The sequence below is a fragment of the Triturus cristatus genome, chromosome 5_2 (assembly GCF_964204655.1).
Source record: "Triturus cristatus chromosome 5_2, aTriCri1.1, whole genome shotgun sequence".
NCBI lineage: Eukaryota > Metazoa > Chordata > Amphibia > Caudata > Salamandridae > Triturus > Triturus cristatus.
This window is the reverse complement of record NC_140588.1, coordinates 1,071,899,692-1,071,913,226: the sequence shown is the minus strand read 5'-3', so window position 1 is coordinate 1,071,913,226 and position 13,535 is coordinate 1,071,899,692. Positions and strand designations below refer to the sequence as shown.

The window sequence follows — 13,535 nt, the reverse complement described above, 5'->3', positions numbered from 1 at the left end:
TCTGTGTGATGTGACTCCAGCTGTGGTTAGGGTGGTTCCCGCATGAGAGTGTGGTCTCTGTGTGATGTGACTCCAGCTGTGGTTAGGGTGGTCCCCGCATGAGAGGGTGCGCTCTGTGTGATGTGACTCCAGCTGTGGTTAGGGTGGTCCCTGCATGAGAGGGTGCTCTCTGTGTGATGTGACTCCGGCTGTGGCTAGGGTGGTCCCTGCATGAGAGGGTGGTCTCTGTGTGATGTGTCTCCGGCTGAGGTTAGGGTGGTCCCCGCATGATTGGGTGCTCTCTATGTGATGTGACTCCGGCTGTGGTTAGGGTGGGCACCGCATGAGAGGGTGGCTGCACTCTGTGACGCCTCCTGGACACACGTTGGGCCCTCCTCCCCCCTCCCAATGAGAGTATCCCCTGTGTGTGACGTCTCCTGGATCCACGTTAGACCCTCCCTCCCTCCACCCCCCCCCCCCCCCATCCGCATGACAGGGTGCCTGCACTCTGTGTGACGCCTCCTGGACCCACGTTGGACCCCACCCCCTGCATGAGATTATCCCCTCTGTGTGTGGTCTCCTGGACCCACGTTGGACCCTCCTCCCCCCCCCCTCCCCCACATGAGAGTATCTCCTCTGCGTGCCGTGCCTCCGCTGCGCACATGAAGCCCTCACAGTGCCACCCACACGCACGCAGCCCGCACTCACCGACAGGATGCGGTCCCCTCGCCGCAGCTCGCCGCTCAGGTCGGCCGGCCCTCCTGCCAGGATGAAGGAGACGAAGATGCCCTCTCCGTCCTCGCCGCCCACGATGTTGAAGCCCAGGCCGGTGGAGCCCTTGTGGAGGATCACCTTCCGAGGTTCCCTGGAGATGCGACGGAAAGACATGTCAGAGGAGGGGTGCGCGCAGGTGCTGTCGAGCAGTAATGGAGGTGTCTGTACCGGGGTGCGCCGGGACGCTGCGTCGGCGGCGCGCCGGCTGAGGTGGAGCCTGCTCGGGGTTCCGGTACCACCCTGGCTCCCCGGCCCCGCAGCCGCTCGGCCTGTTCGACAGGTGCTGGTGGGAGCCACTTACAGGGTGATTCACTGGGCCGTGCCACACCGACCAGGGCGAGTGCCAGGGTGGCACCGGCGACCGAGAGGCGCGCACAGGAGCAGAGACAAGTGAACTATGTCCCCTCGTTCATGGAGGACCCGGAGGCACACCTGCCTGCACTCGCACACACATACCTGCGCTATCAGAGGTATGCCCAGCCCCTCCCTTGCAAATAACTATTCAACTCTTCTGGCAGAGGGCATGGACTACAAGTCCAACAATGCACCGGGGCAGGAAGGAGCAGAGGAAAGTGAATTATGACCCCTCGTTCATGGAGGACCCGGAGGCACACCTGCCTGCACTCGCACACACATACCTGCGCTATCAGAGGTATGCCCAGCCCCTCCCTTGCAAAGAACTATTAAACTATTCTGGCACAAGGCATGGACTACAAATCCAACAATGCACCGGGGCAGGAAGGAGCAGAGACAAGTGAACCATGTCCCCTCGTTCATGGAGGACCCGGAGGCACACCTGCCTGCACTCGCACACACATACCTGCGCTATCAGAGGTATGCCCAGCCCCTCCCAAGGTAAAGAACTATTCAACTATTCTGGCACAAGGCATGGACTACAAATCCAACAATGCACCGGGGCAGGAAGCCAGGCACCGTGTTCATGTCCCCGGGAATGTGCGTAATATGAACCTTGCCGCACGGGTAGTGCAGTCCTGCACACAGCACGTCACGCTCCCCATCACTCTGAATATATCCCTCTCCACACACTCCAAACACCCATTTACCCTACTGCCTGTGGGATTTGCATTTTTTGCTGGGTTTAGAACTCTGTGCAATAAATTTACCCCTTCTAACCAGTAGTAAAGCGCCTGTACTTCCCCTTTAAACATGGTTGAATTGATATACTTCGGTACTAGGGTGACCAACTGGAATGGGTGCAAATTCAGGACGGTGAGTGAAAAAATTCAGGACAAAGGGTCAAAATTCAGGACAGAAATTCAGGACAGAAGGTCAAAGTTCAGGACAAAACATTTTACAGACACATCAGAGGAGGTCGCGCAATAGTATATAAGTAAGCCCATCTATTGCCAAACATATTCAACCATATTCAAACCTATCCATCATGTATCCTTCCATCCATCATTTCACGTTTCCATCCCTCCATCCACCCTTTCACTCATCCCATCCATTATCCATCCATCCACCCTTTCACCCTATCCATCAGTACACTCATCCATCCACTCTTCCACCCATCCATTCACTCATCCATCCAGCCATCCTTTTACTTACTCATCCATCCACCCAGTTACTCATCCTTCCACCCCTCCACCCTTTCAGTCATCCATCCATCCTCCCTTTCTCTCTCCATTGACCCTTTCACTTAGCCATCCTTCCTTCCATCCACCCACCCACCCATCCATCTACTCATTATTCTCATGAATCCATCCATTGGCCCTATCACTCATCCATCCATCCATTCCTTCACTCATCTATCCATTTTTTGCCCATCTACCCTCCCTTTCATTCACTCATCCATCCTTACATACATCCACCATTTCCCTCATCCGTCCATCCATTCACCCTTTCAATTATCAATTCATCAATCCATCCATCGTTTCTCTCATCCATCCACCCATTCACTCGCCCATCATCCACCCTTTCACTCTTCCATCCACCCTTTTACCCATGCATCCATCCTTCCACCTATACATCCATCTATTTACATTTTCTCTCATCCATCCTTCCAGCCACTCATCCATCCATCCTTTCTCTCAGCCATCTATTTATCCTTCCATTTATCCATTCACCCTTCCACTAATCCATCCAGCCACCCACCCACCCATCCCTTCACTTACACACTCACCCACCTTTTCATATAAATTATCAGCTGAGCCTTTGCCTGCAGAGTTGCAGACAGAAGAGGCCCATCAAGAATGTCACCCCCCTGTATGTCCTAAAGCAAGGGGTGGGGTGGGGGTAGGGTTCACTATGCCCCTGCACATGGTCAATCTGAAACCTTGGAAGACATGAGTCATGCATGATGCACAATGCCGGGCCATGAGATGACTGTGACATGGTGGTGTTTCCAGGGCTTTAAGTGAAATGAAAAACCTGGGGGGGGGGGGTCTCTCCAAAGGGGGTGTTCGATGTAATTAAGGGCGTGGCTTAAAACACCTAAGCTAAAAATCTGGCATTTTTCCTCTTCTGTCATTGTATCCAGACATATAACACAACAAGTAACGTTACACCTACAACAAGCCAAAACTATTGGCTTTGTCAATGGTTGTTAGTTGCATAAAATAAAAAAGCAGCAACTATGGCTTCGTTGAAAATAATATTGAAAATGTGACAGTTCTAAAATGATGAGACTGAGAAAGGCCCACCACCCCTTCTTTTGAACTTCTTTCATGGACTGGGTCTCCTAGCAGCATGGGCGTCTTTGTACATTCCTTCAATCTGACTGAATGTCCTGCCCTGGACTGAGGCATGAGGAGGCCACACATGCTGCTAGAGCCCAGACCGGCCCATTGTCATTCTGTATGGGGCACTCAGCCCTAGCAGACAGAAGGAGATGGAGGGAGATGCGCCCCTCACAGGTTGGATTATTCCTCAGCAGTCACTCTATCTAACAAGAGGGAGATGGAGGGCGAGGCGCCCCTCACAGGTTGGATTATTCCTCAGCAGTCACTCTAACAAGTGGGGAGAGGGAGGGCGAGGCGCCCCTCACAGGATGGATGTTTCCTCAGCAGTCACTCTAACAAGTGGGGAGAGGGAGGGCGAGGCGCCCCTCACAGGATGGATGTTTCCTCAGCAGTCACTCTATCTAACAAGTGGGGAGAGGGAGGACGAGGCGCCCCTCACAAGTTGGATTATTCCTCAGCAGTCACTCTAACAAGTGGGGAGAGGGAGGGCGAGGTGCCCCTCGCAGGATGGATGTTTCCTCAGCAGTCACTCTAACAAGTGGGGAGAGGGAGGGCGAGGCGCCCCTCACAGGATGGATGTTTCCTCAGCAGTCACTCTATCTAACAAGTGGGGAGAGGGAGGGCGAGGCGCCCCTCACAGGATGGATGTTTCCTCAGCAGTCACTCTATCTAACTATTGGGGAGAGGGAGGGCGAGGTGCCCCTCACATGATGGATGTTTCCTCAGCAGTCACTCTATCTAACAAGTGGGGAGAGGGAGGGCGAGGCGCCCCTCACAGGATGGATGTTTCCTCAGCAGTCACTCTATCTAACAAGTGGGGAGAGGGAGGGCGAGGCGCCCCTCATAGGATGGATGTTTCCTCAGCAGTCACTCTAACAAGTGGGGAGAGGGAGGGCGAGGCGCCCCTCACTGGATGGATGTCTCCTCAGCAGTCACTCTAACAAGTGGGGAGAGGGAGGGCGAGGCGCCCCTCACTGGATGGATGTTTCCTCAGCAGTCACTCTATCTAACAAGTGGGGAGAGGGAGGGCGAGGCGCCCCTCACAGGATGGATGTTTCCTCAGCAGTCACTCTATCTAACTAGTGGGGAGAGGGAGAGCGAGGCGCCCCTTACAGGATGGATGTTTCCTCAGCAGTCACTCTAACAAGTGGGGAGAGGGAGGGCGAGGCGCCCCTCACAGGATGGATGTTTCCTCAGCAGTCACTCTTAACAAGTGGGGAGAGGGAGGGCGAGGCGCCCCTCACAGGATGGATGTTTCCTCAGCAGTCACTCTATCTAACAAGTGGGGAGAGGGAGGGCGAGGCGCCCCTCACAGGATGGATGTCTCCTCAGCAGTCACTCTAACAAGTGGGGAGAGGGAGGGTGAGGCGCCCCTCACTGGATGGATGTTTCCTCAGCAGTCACTCTAACTAGTGGGGAGAGGGAGGGCGAGGCGCCCCTCACAGGATGGATGTTTCCTCAGCAGTCACTCTATCTAACTAGTGGGGAGAGGGAGGGCGAGGCGCCCCTCACAGGATGGATGTTTCCTCAGCAGTCACTCTAACAAGTGGGGAGAGGGAGGGCGAGGCGCCCCTCACAGGATGGATGTTTCCTCAGCAGTCACTCTATCTAACAAGTGGGGAGAGGGAGGGCGAGGCGCCCCTCACAGGATGGATGTTTCCTCAGCAGTCACTCTATCTAACAAGTGGGGAGAGGGAGGGCGAGGCGCCCCTCACAGGATGGATGTCTCCTCAGCAGTCACTCTATCTAACAAGTGGGGAGAGGGAGGGCGAGGCGCCCCTCACAGGATGGATGTTTCCTCAGCAGTCACTCTAACAAGTGGGGAGAGGGAGGGCGAGGCGCCCCTCACAGGATGGATGTCTCCTCAGCAGTCACTCTATCTAACAAGTGGGGAGAGGGAGGGCGAGGCGCCCCTCACAGGATGGATGTTTCCTCAGCAGTCACTCTAACAAGTGGGGAGAGGGAGGGCGAGGCGCCCCTCACAGGATGGATGTCTCCTCAGCAGTCACTCTAACAAGTGGGGAGAGGGAGGGCGAGGCGCCCCTCACAGGATGGATGTCTCCTCAGCAGTCACTCTATCTAACCAGTGGGGAGAGGGAGGGCGAGGCGCCCCTCACAGGATGGATGTTTCCTCAGCAGTCACTCTATCTAACAAGTGGGGAGAGGGAGGGCGAGGCGCCCCTCACAAGTTGGATTATTCCTCAGCAGTCACTCTATCTAACCAGTGGGGAGAGGGAGGGCGAGGCGCCCCTCACAGGATGGATGTTTCCTCAGCAGTCACTCTAACCAGTGGGGAGAGGGAGGGCGAGGTGCCCCTCACAGGATGGATGTCTCCTCAGCAGTCACTCTATCTAACAAGTGGGGAGAGGGAGGGCGAGGCGCCCCTCACAAGTTGGATTATTCCTCAGCAGTCACTCTATCTAACCAGTGGGGAGAGGGAGGGCGAAGCGCCCCACACAGGATGAATGTTTCCTCAGCAGTCACTCTATCTAACAAGTGGGAGATGGAGGGATAGGCGCCCCCTCACAAGTTGGATGTTTCCTCAGCAGTCACTCTATCTAACAAGTGGGGAGAGGGAGGGCGAGGCGCCCCTCACAGGATGGATGTTTCCTCAGCAGTCACTCTAACAAGAGGGAGATGAAGAGAGAGAGGTGCCCCTCACAGGTTGATTTATTCCTCAGCAGTCACTCTATCTAACAAGTCGGGAGATGGAGCGCGAAACGTCCCTCACGGGCTGGATTATTCTTCAGCAGTCACTATCTAAAAAGAGGAGAGATGGAGGGAGAGGCACCCCTCACAGGATGGATTTTTCCTCAGCAGTCACTCTAACAAGAGGGAGATGAAGAGAGAGGCGCCCCTCACAGGTTGGATTATTCCTCAGCAGTCACTCTAACTAACAAGAGGGAGATCGAGGGCGAGGCGCCCCTCACAGGTTGGATTATTCCTCAGCAGTTAGTCTATCTAACAAATGGGGAGCGGGAGGGCGAGGCGCCGCTCACAGGTTGGATTTTTACTCAGCAATCACTGTATCTAACGAGCGGAGATGGAGCGCAAGACATCCCTCAGAGGCTGGATTATTCCTCAGCAGTCACTAACAAGAGGGAGATGGAGGACGAGGGGCCCATCACAAGTTGGATTATTCCTCAGCAGTCACTCGATCTAACAAAAGGGAGATGGAGGGAGAGGCGGCCCTCACAGGATGGATGTTTCCTCAGCAGTCACTCTAACAAGTGGGGAGAGGGAGGGCGAGGCGCCCCTCACAGGATGGATGTTTCCTCAGCAGTCACTCTAACAAGTGGGGAGAGGGAGGGCGAGGCGCCCCTCACAGGATGGATGTTTCCTCAGCAGTCACTCTAACAAGTGGGGAGAGGGAGGGCGAGGTGTCCCTCACAGGATGGATGTTTCCTCAGCAGTCACTCTATCTAACACGTGGGGAGAGGGAGGACGAGGCGCCCCTCACAAATTGGATTATTCCTCAGCAGTCACTCGATCTAACCAGTGGGGAGAGGGAGGGCGAGGCGCCCCTCACAGGATGGATGTCTCCTCAGCAGTAACTCTATCTAACAAGTGGGGAGAGGGAGGGCGAGGCGCCCCTCACAGGATGGATGTTTCTTCAGCAGTAACTCTAACAAGTGGGGAGAGGGAGGGCGAGGCGCCCCTCACAGGATGGATGTTTCCTCAGCAGTCACTCTAACCAGTGGGGAGAGGGAGGGCGAGGCGCCCCTCACAGGATGGATGTCTCCTCAGCAGTCACTCTATCTAACAAGTGGGGAGAGGGAGGGCGAGGCGCCCCTCACAAGTTGGATTATTCCTCAGCAGTCACTCTATCTAACCAGTGGGGAGAGGGAGGGCGAAGCGCCCCACACAGGATGAATGTTTCCTCAGCAGTCACTCTATCTAACAAGTGGGAGATGGAGGGATAGGCGCCCCCTCACAAGTTGGATGTTTCCTCAGCAGTCACTCTATCTAACAAGTGGGGAGAGGGAGGGCGAGGCGCCCCTCACAGGATGGATGTTTCCTCAGCAGTCACTCTAACAAGAGGGAGATGAAGAGAGAGAGGTGCCCCTCACAGGTTGATTTATTCCTCAGCAGTCACTCTATCTAACAAGTCGTGAGATGGAGCACGAGACGTCCCTCACAGGCTGGATTATTCTTCAGCAGTCACTATCTAAAAAGAGGAGAGATGGAGGGAGAGGCACCCCTCACAGGATGGATTTTTCCTCAGCAGTCACTCTAACTAACAAGAGGGAGATCGAGGGCGAGGCGCCCCTCACAGGTTGGATTATTCCTCAGCAGTTAGTCTATCTAACAAATGGGGAGAGGGAGGGCGAGGCGCCCTTCACAGGTTGGATTTTTACTCAGCAGTCACTGTATCTAACGAGCGGAGATGGAGCGCAAGACATCCCTCAGAGGCTGGATTATTCCTCAGCAGTCACTAACAAGAGGGAGATGGAGGACGAGGGGCCCATCACAAATTGGATTATTCCTCAGCAGTCACTCGATCTAACAAAAGGGAGATGGAGGGAGAGGCGCCCCTCACAGGATGGATGTTTCCTCAGCAGTCGCTCTATCTAACAAGAGGGAGATGGAGGACGAGGGGCCCCTCACAGGTTGATTTATTCCTCAGCAGTCACTCTATCTAACAAGAGGGAGATGGAGGACGAGGGGCCCCTCACAGGTTGAATTATTCCTCAGCAGTCACTCTATCTAACAAGAAGTAGATGGAGGACGAGGGGCCCCTCACAGGTTGGACTTTCCTCAGCAGTCGCTCTATCTAACAAGAGGGAGATGGAGGACGAGGGGCCCCTCACAGGTTGATTTATTCCTCAGCAGTCACTCTATCTAACAAGAGGGAGATGGAGGACGAGCGGCCCCTCACAGGTTGATTTATTCCTCAGCAGTCACTCTATCTAACAAGAGGGAGATGGAGCGCAAGACATCCCTCACAGGCTGGATTATTCCTCAGCAGTCACTCGGTCTAACAAGAGGAGAGATGGAGGGTGAGGCCCCCCTCACAGGATGGAGGTTTCCTCAGCAGTCACTCTATCTAAGAAGAGGGAGATGGAGGACGAGGGGCCCCTCACAGGATGGATGTTTCCTCAGCAGTCACTCTATCTAACAAGAGGGGAGATGAAGCGCGAGACGTCCCTCTCAGGCTGGATTATTCCTCAGCAGTCACTCTAACAAGAGGAGAGATGGAGGGTGAGGGGCCCCTCACAGGATGGATGTTTCCTCAGCAGTCACTCTATCTAACAAGAGGGAGATGGAGGGCGAGGCGCCCCTCACAGGTTGAATTATTCCTCAGCAGTCACTCTATCTAACCAGTGGGGAGAGGGAAGGCGAGGCGCCCCTCACAGGTCGGACTTTCCTCAGCAGTCACTATCTAACAAGAGGGAGATGGAGGGCGAGGGGCCCCTCAGAACTTGATTATTCCCATACACTGGATCTATCCATTTTACAAAAGGAGAGGTGGAGGATGAGCACATTGAATTATATCTCGGTAGCCATGGCTAACACCTGATCTAACAAGCACTGGCAAAGCCAGGCGATCTCGGTTTTGAAACCTACCGGCTTTGGCAATACTTTTTCGCCATGCCATACAGTATCGCCTATCTTGTGCAGCATGCCGTTAATAAATGAGAAAAATCGCCTATGAATTAGCTGCCTTTTTCTTTCCATTTGACAATCTGAGCTGGATCATCAAATAAAAGTGAAAAAGTGCACGTGTTTTTTTTTTAATGGGGTGGGAGAGCAACGCGGGGCGTGGGAGCAAACTGGGAGGATGGAAGGAGACACAATGGTTGATATAGAAGGAGGGTGCAGGTGGGGGGAAGCAACACACAAGGTGGGGGGGGGTGGAAGCAACACAGAGGGTGGGGAAAGCTGCAACGGGTAGGAAAACAACGTGGAGTGGGTAAGGGTGCATGGTACATGGGCAGCGAGAAACCAACGGAGGGACACAAGAGCAAGTAATACATGGAAGGGGCAGAGAGAAGCACACGGGAAATAGAGAGCGACACAGAGTGCACGGGGAGAGACATGGAAAACACATGCACTCCGGTGCAGTGCTTAACTACACAGGAAAATATAGTGCTCGATAAGCAAGCAGTGGAGGCATAAAAGCCAGTGAGTCAAACAATATAGTAAAGAGGCTCTGCTTCATGGGAGGGACAAACCCATGATTGACAAGCGTGGACACAAATAGGAGGGGGGGGAGTCAGTGCCCAATGGATGCTGCCCTTCAGTCGCTGTCTCACCCTATACTGAATACAACTTCTTTACAAATGCACTTGAACAGCAACTTTACAAATACTATTAACTGCAAAACACAAATACAAAGTCTACTATTATTTCATATCAACAGTTTCCCCTCCGGGAGGAGAGTTGTACAAGATGGAGCCATTATTTATGATTTATTTAGCTCTTACTGACTCGTGTAGTCCAAAGAAGTCACGAACAGCATCAATGTCACATCCAAAAGTAAAGAAAAACATATAAAAAGGCCAACACTTGAATAGTCCAGACTGTAGCCTACGCACGCCGCCTCGCTGCACGAGAGGTTTACTTCGCTGTGATGTGTTTACCAAGAACGTGAATAAGAAACAGAGAGAGACCCAGCGGGGTCTGGTGGAGGCACTGTGCCACCAGAACACCACTCCATCACCCTACAAGTAGGCACAGGAAGAGGAGGCCGAGGTCTCAGCAGTACCCCCACATGATGCTGGAATGTGTGAAACCGACCCAAACCCACAGAGCAAGCGGACCCCACATGACCTGGGCCCCTGAGCAGCATCATGTACCCTTCCCTGGCTCTTCCATCCCTACACACTCTGACCAGGACCTCATGAGCTCCAAGTGAGGGAGTATGTCTAGACTGAGAACCACGTACCCTTTCCTGGCCCTCTGTACCCCGGCTCAGGGCCCCATGAGCTCCATGTGAGGGAGTATGTCTAGACTGAGAACCACGTACCCTTCCCTGGCCCTCTGTACCCCGGACTAGGACCCCATGAGCTCCAAGTGAGGGAGTATGTCTAGACTGAGAACCACGTACCCTTCCCTGGCCCTTCCATCCCTCCGCACCCCTGACCAGGACCCCATGAGCTCCAAGTGAGGGAATATGTCTAGACTGAGAACCACTTACCCTTCCCTGTCTCTTCCATCACTACACACTGACCAGGACCCCATGAGCTACAAGTGAGGGAGTATGTCTAGACTGCGAACCACATACCCTTCCCTGGCTCTTCCATCCCTACACACTCTGACCAGGACCCCATGAGCTCCAAGTGAGGGAGTATGTCTAGACTGAGAACCACGTACCCTTCCCTGGCCCTCTGTTCCCCCGACCAGGACCCCATGAGCTCCAAGTGAGGAAGTATGTCTAGACTGCGAACCACGTACCCTTCCCTGACTCTTCCATCCCTACACACTCTGACCAGGACCCCATGAGCTCCAAGTGAGGGAGTAGGTCTAGACTGAGAACCACATACCCTTCCCTGGCTCTTCCATCCCTACACACTCTGACCAGGAACCCATGAGCTCCAAGTGAGGGAGTATGTCTAGACTGCGAACCACGTACCCTTCCCTGGCTCTTCCATCCCTACACACTCTGACCAGGACCCCATGAGCTCCAAGTGAGGGATTATGTCTAGACTGAGAACCACGTACCCTTCCCTGGCCCTCTGTACCCCAGACCAGGATCCCATGAGCTCCAAGTGAGGGAGTATGACTAGAGAGAGCACCACGTACCCTTCCCTGGCCCTCTGTTCCCCAGACCAGGACCCCATGCGCTCCAAGTAAGGGAGTATGTCTAGACTGAGAACCACGTACCCTTCCCTGGCCCTTCCATCCCTCCGCACCCCTGACCAGAACCCCATGAGCTCCATGTGAGGGAGCATGTCTAGACTGAGAACCACGTACCCTTCCCTGGCCCTCTGTACCCCGGCTCAGGACCCCATGAGCTCCAAGTGAGGGATTATGTCTAGACTGAGAACCACGTACCCTTCCCTGGCCCTCTGTACCCCAGACCAGGATCCCATGAGCTCCAAGTGAGGGAGTATAACTAGAGAGAGCACCACGTACCCTTCCCTGGCCCTCTGTTCCCCAGACCAGGACCCCATGCGCTCCAAGTAAGGGAGTATGTCTAGACTGAGAACCACGTACCCTTCCCTGGCCCTTCCATCCCTCCGCACCCCTGACCAGAACCCCATGAGCTCCATGTGAGGGAGCATGTCTAGACTGAGAACCACGTACCCTTCCCTGGCCCTCTGTACCCCGGCTCAGGACCCCATGAGCTCCAAGTGAGGGAGTATGTCTAGACTGAGAACCACGTACCCTTCCCTGGCCCTCTGTACCCCGGCTCAGGACCCCATGAGTTCCAAGTGAGGGAGTATGCCTAGACTGAGAACCACGCACCCTTCCCTGGCCCTTCCATCCCTCCGCATCCCTGACCAGGACCCCATGAGCTCCAAGTGAGGGAGTATGTCTAGACTGAGAACCATGTACCCTTCCCTGGCCCTCTGTTCCCCAGACCAGGACCCCATGAGCTCAAAGTGAGGGGGTATGTCTAGACTGAGAACCACATACCCTTCCCTAGCTCTTCCATCCCTACACACTCTGACCAGGACCCCATGAGCTCCAAGTGAGGGAGTATGTCTAGACTGAGAAGCACGTACCCTTCCCTGGCTCTCTGTACCCCAGAACAGGACCCCATGAGCTCTAAATGAGGGGGTATGGCTAGACAGAGAACCACGTACTCTTCCCTGGTCCCTCCATCCCTCCGCACCCCTGACCAGGACCCCATGAGCTCCAAGTGAGGGAGTATGTCTAGACTGAGAACCACGTACCCTTCCCTGGCCCTCTGTTCCCCAGACCAGGACCCAATGAGCTCCAAGTGAAGGAGTATGTCTAGACTGAGAACCACGTACCCTTCCCTGGCTCTTCCATCACTACACACTCTGACCAGGACCCCATGAGCTCCAAGTGAGGGAGTATGTCTAGACTGAGAACCACGTACCCTTCCCTGGCCCTCTGTTCCCCAGACCAGGACCCCATGAGCTCCAAGTGAGGGAGTATGTCTAGACTGAGAACCACGTACCCTTTCCTGGCTCTTCCATCACTACACACTCCAGACCAGGACCCCATGAGCTCCAAGTGAGGGAGTATGTCTAGACTGAGAACCACGTACCCTTCCCTGGCCCTTCCATCCCTCCGCACTCCTCACCAGGATCCCATGAGCTCCAAGTGAGGGAGTATGTCTAGACTGAGAACCACGTACTTTTCTCTGGTCCTTCCATCCCTCTTTCCCCCCCGGACCAAGACACCAAGGTCTCCAAGGAATGGAGTAAGTCTAGACTGAGAACCACATACCCTTCCATAGTCCTTCCATCCCTCTGCACTCTGGACCAAGACACTGAGGTCTCCAAGGAAGGGAGTAAGTCTAGACTGAGAACCATGTACCCTTCCCTGGTCCTTCCATCCTTCAGCACCCTGGACCAGAACACAGAGGTCTCCAAGGAACGGAGTAAGTCTAGACTGAGAACCACATACCCTTCCCTGGTCCTTCCATCCCTCTGCAGTCTGGACCAAGACACTGAGGTCTCCAAGGAAGGGAGTATGTCTAGACTGAGAACCACGTACCCTTCCCTGGCCCTCTGTTCCCCGGACTAGGACCCCATGAGCTCCAAGTGAGGGAGTATGTCTAGACTGAGAAACACGTAGCCTTCCCTGGCCCTCTGTACCCCGTTCTAGGACTCCATGAGCTCCAAGTGAGGGAGTATGTCTAGACTGAGAACCATGTACCCTTCCCTGGCCCTTCTATCCCTCCGCACTCATGACCAGGACCCTATGAGCTCCAAGTGAGGGAGTATGTCTAGACTGAGAACCACGTACCCTTCCCTGGCCCTCTGTTCCCCAGACCAGGACCCCATGAGCTCCAAGTGAGGGAGTATGTCTACACTGAGAACCACGTACCCTTCCCTGGCCCTCTGTTCCCCTGACCAGGACCCCATGAGCTCCAAGTGAGGGAGTATGTCTAGACTGAGAACCACGTACCCGTCCCTGGCCCTTCCATCCCTACACACT

The 13,535-nt window shown here is 54.5% G+C and overlaps 1 protein-coding gene across 7 annotated transcripts in view; it reads right to left on the bottom strand.

Annotated features, from left to right (window-relative positions):
- DLG3 (discs large MAGUK scaffold protein 3) overlaps positions 1-13,535 on the bottom strand; it is a 1,834,707-nt gene that overhangs the window by 635,446 nt on the left and 1,185,726 nt on the right. For all 7 annotated transcript variants that reach the window (XM_085608387.1, XM_085608388.1, XM_085608389.1 and 4 more), the window contains one exon: positions 688-844. In XM_085608387.1, coding sequence (XP_085464513.1) covers positions 688-844 — 157 coding nt within the window. The remainder of the gene's footprint in view (positions 1-687; positions 845-13,535) is intronic.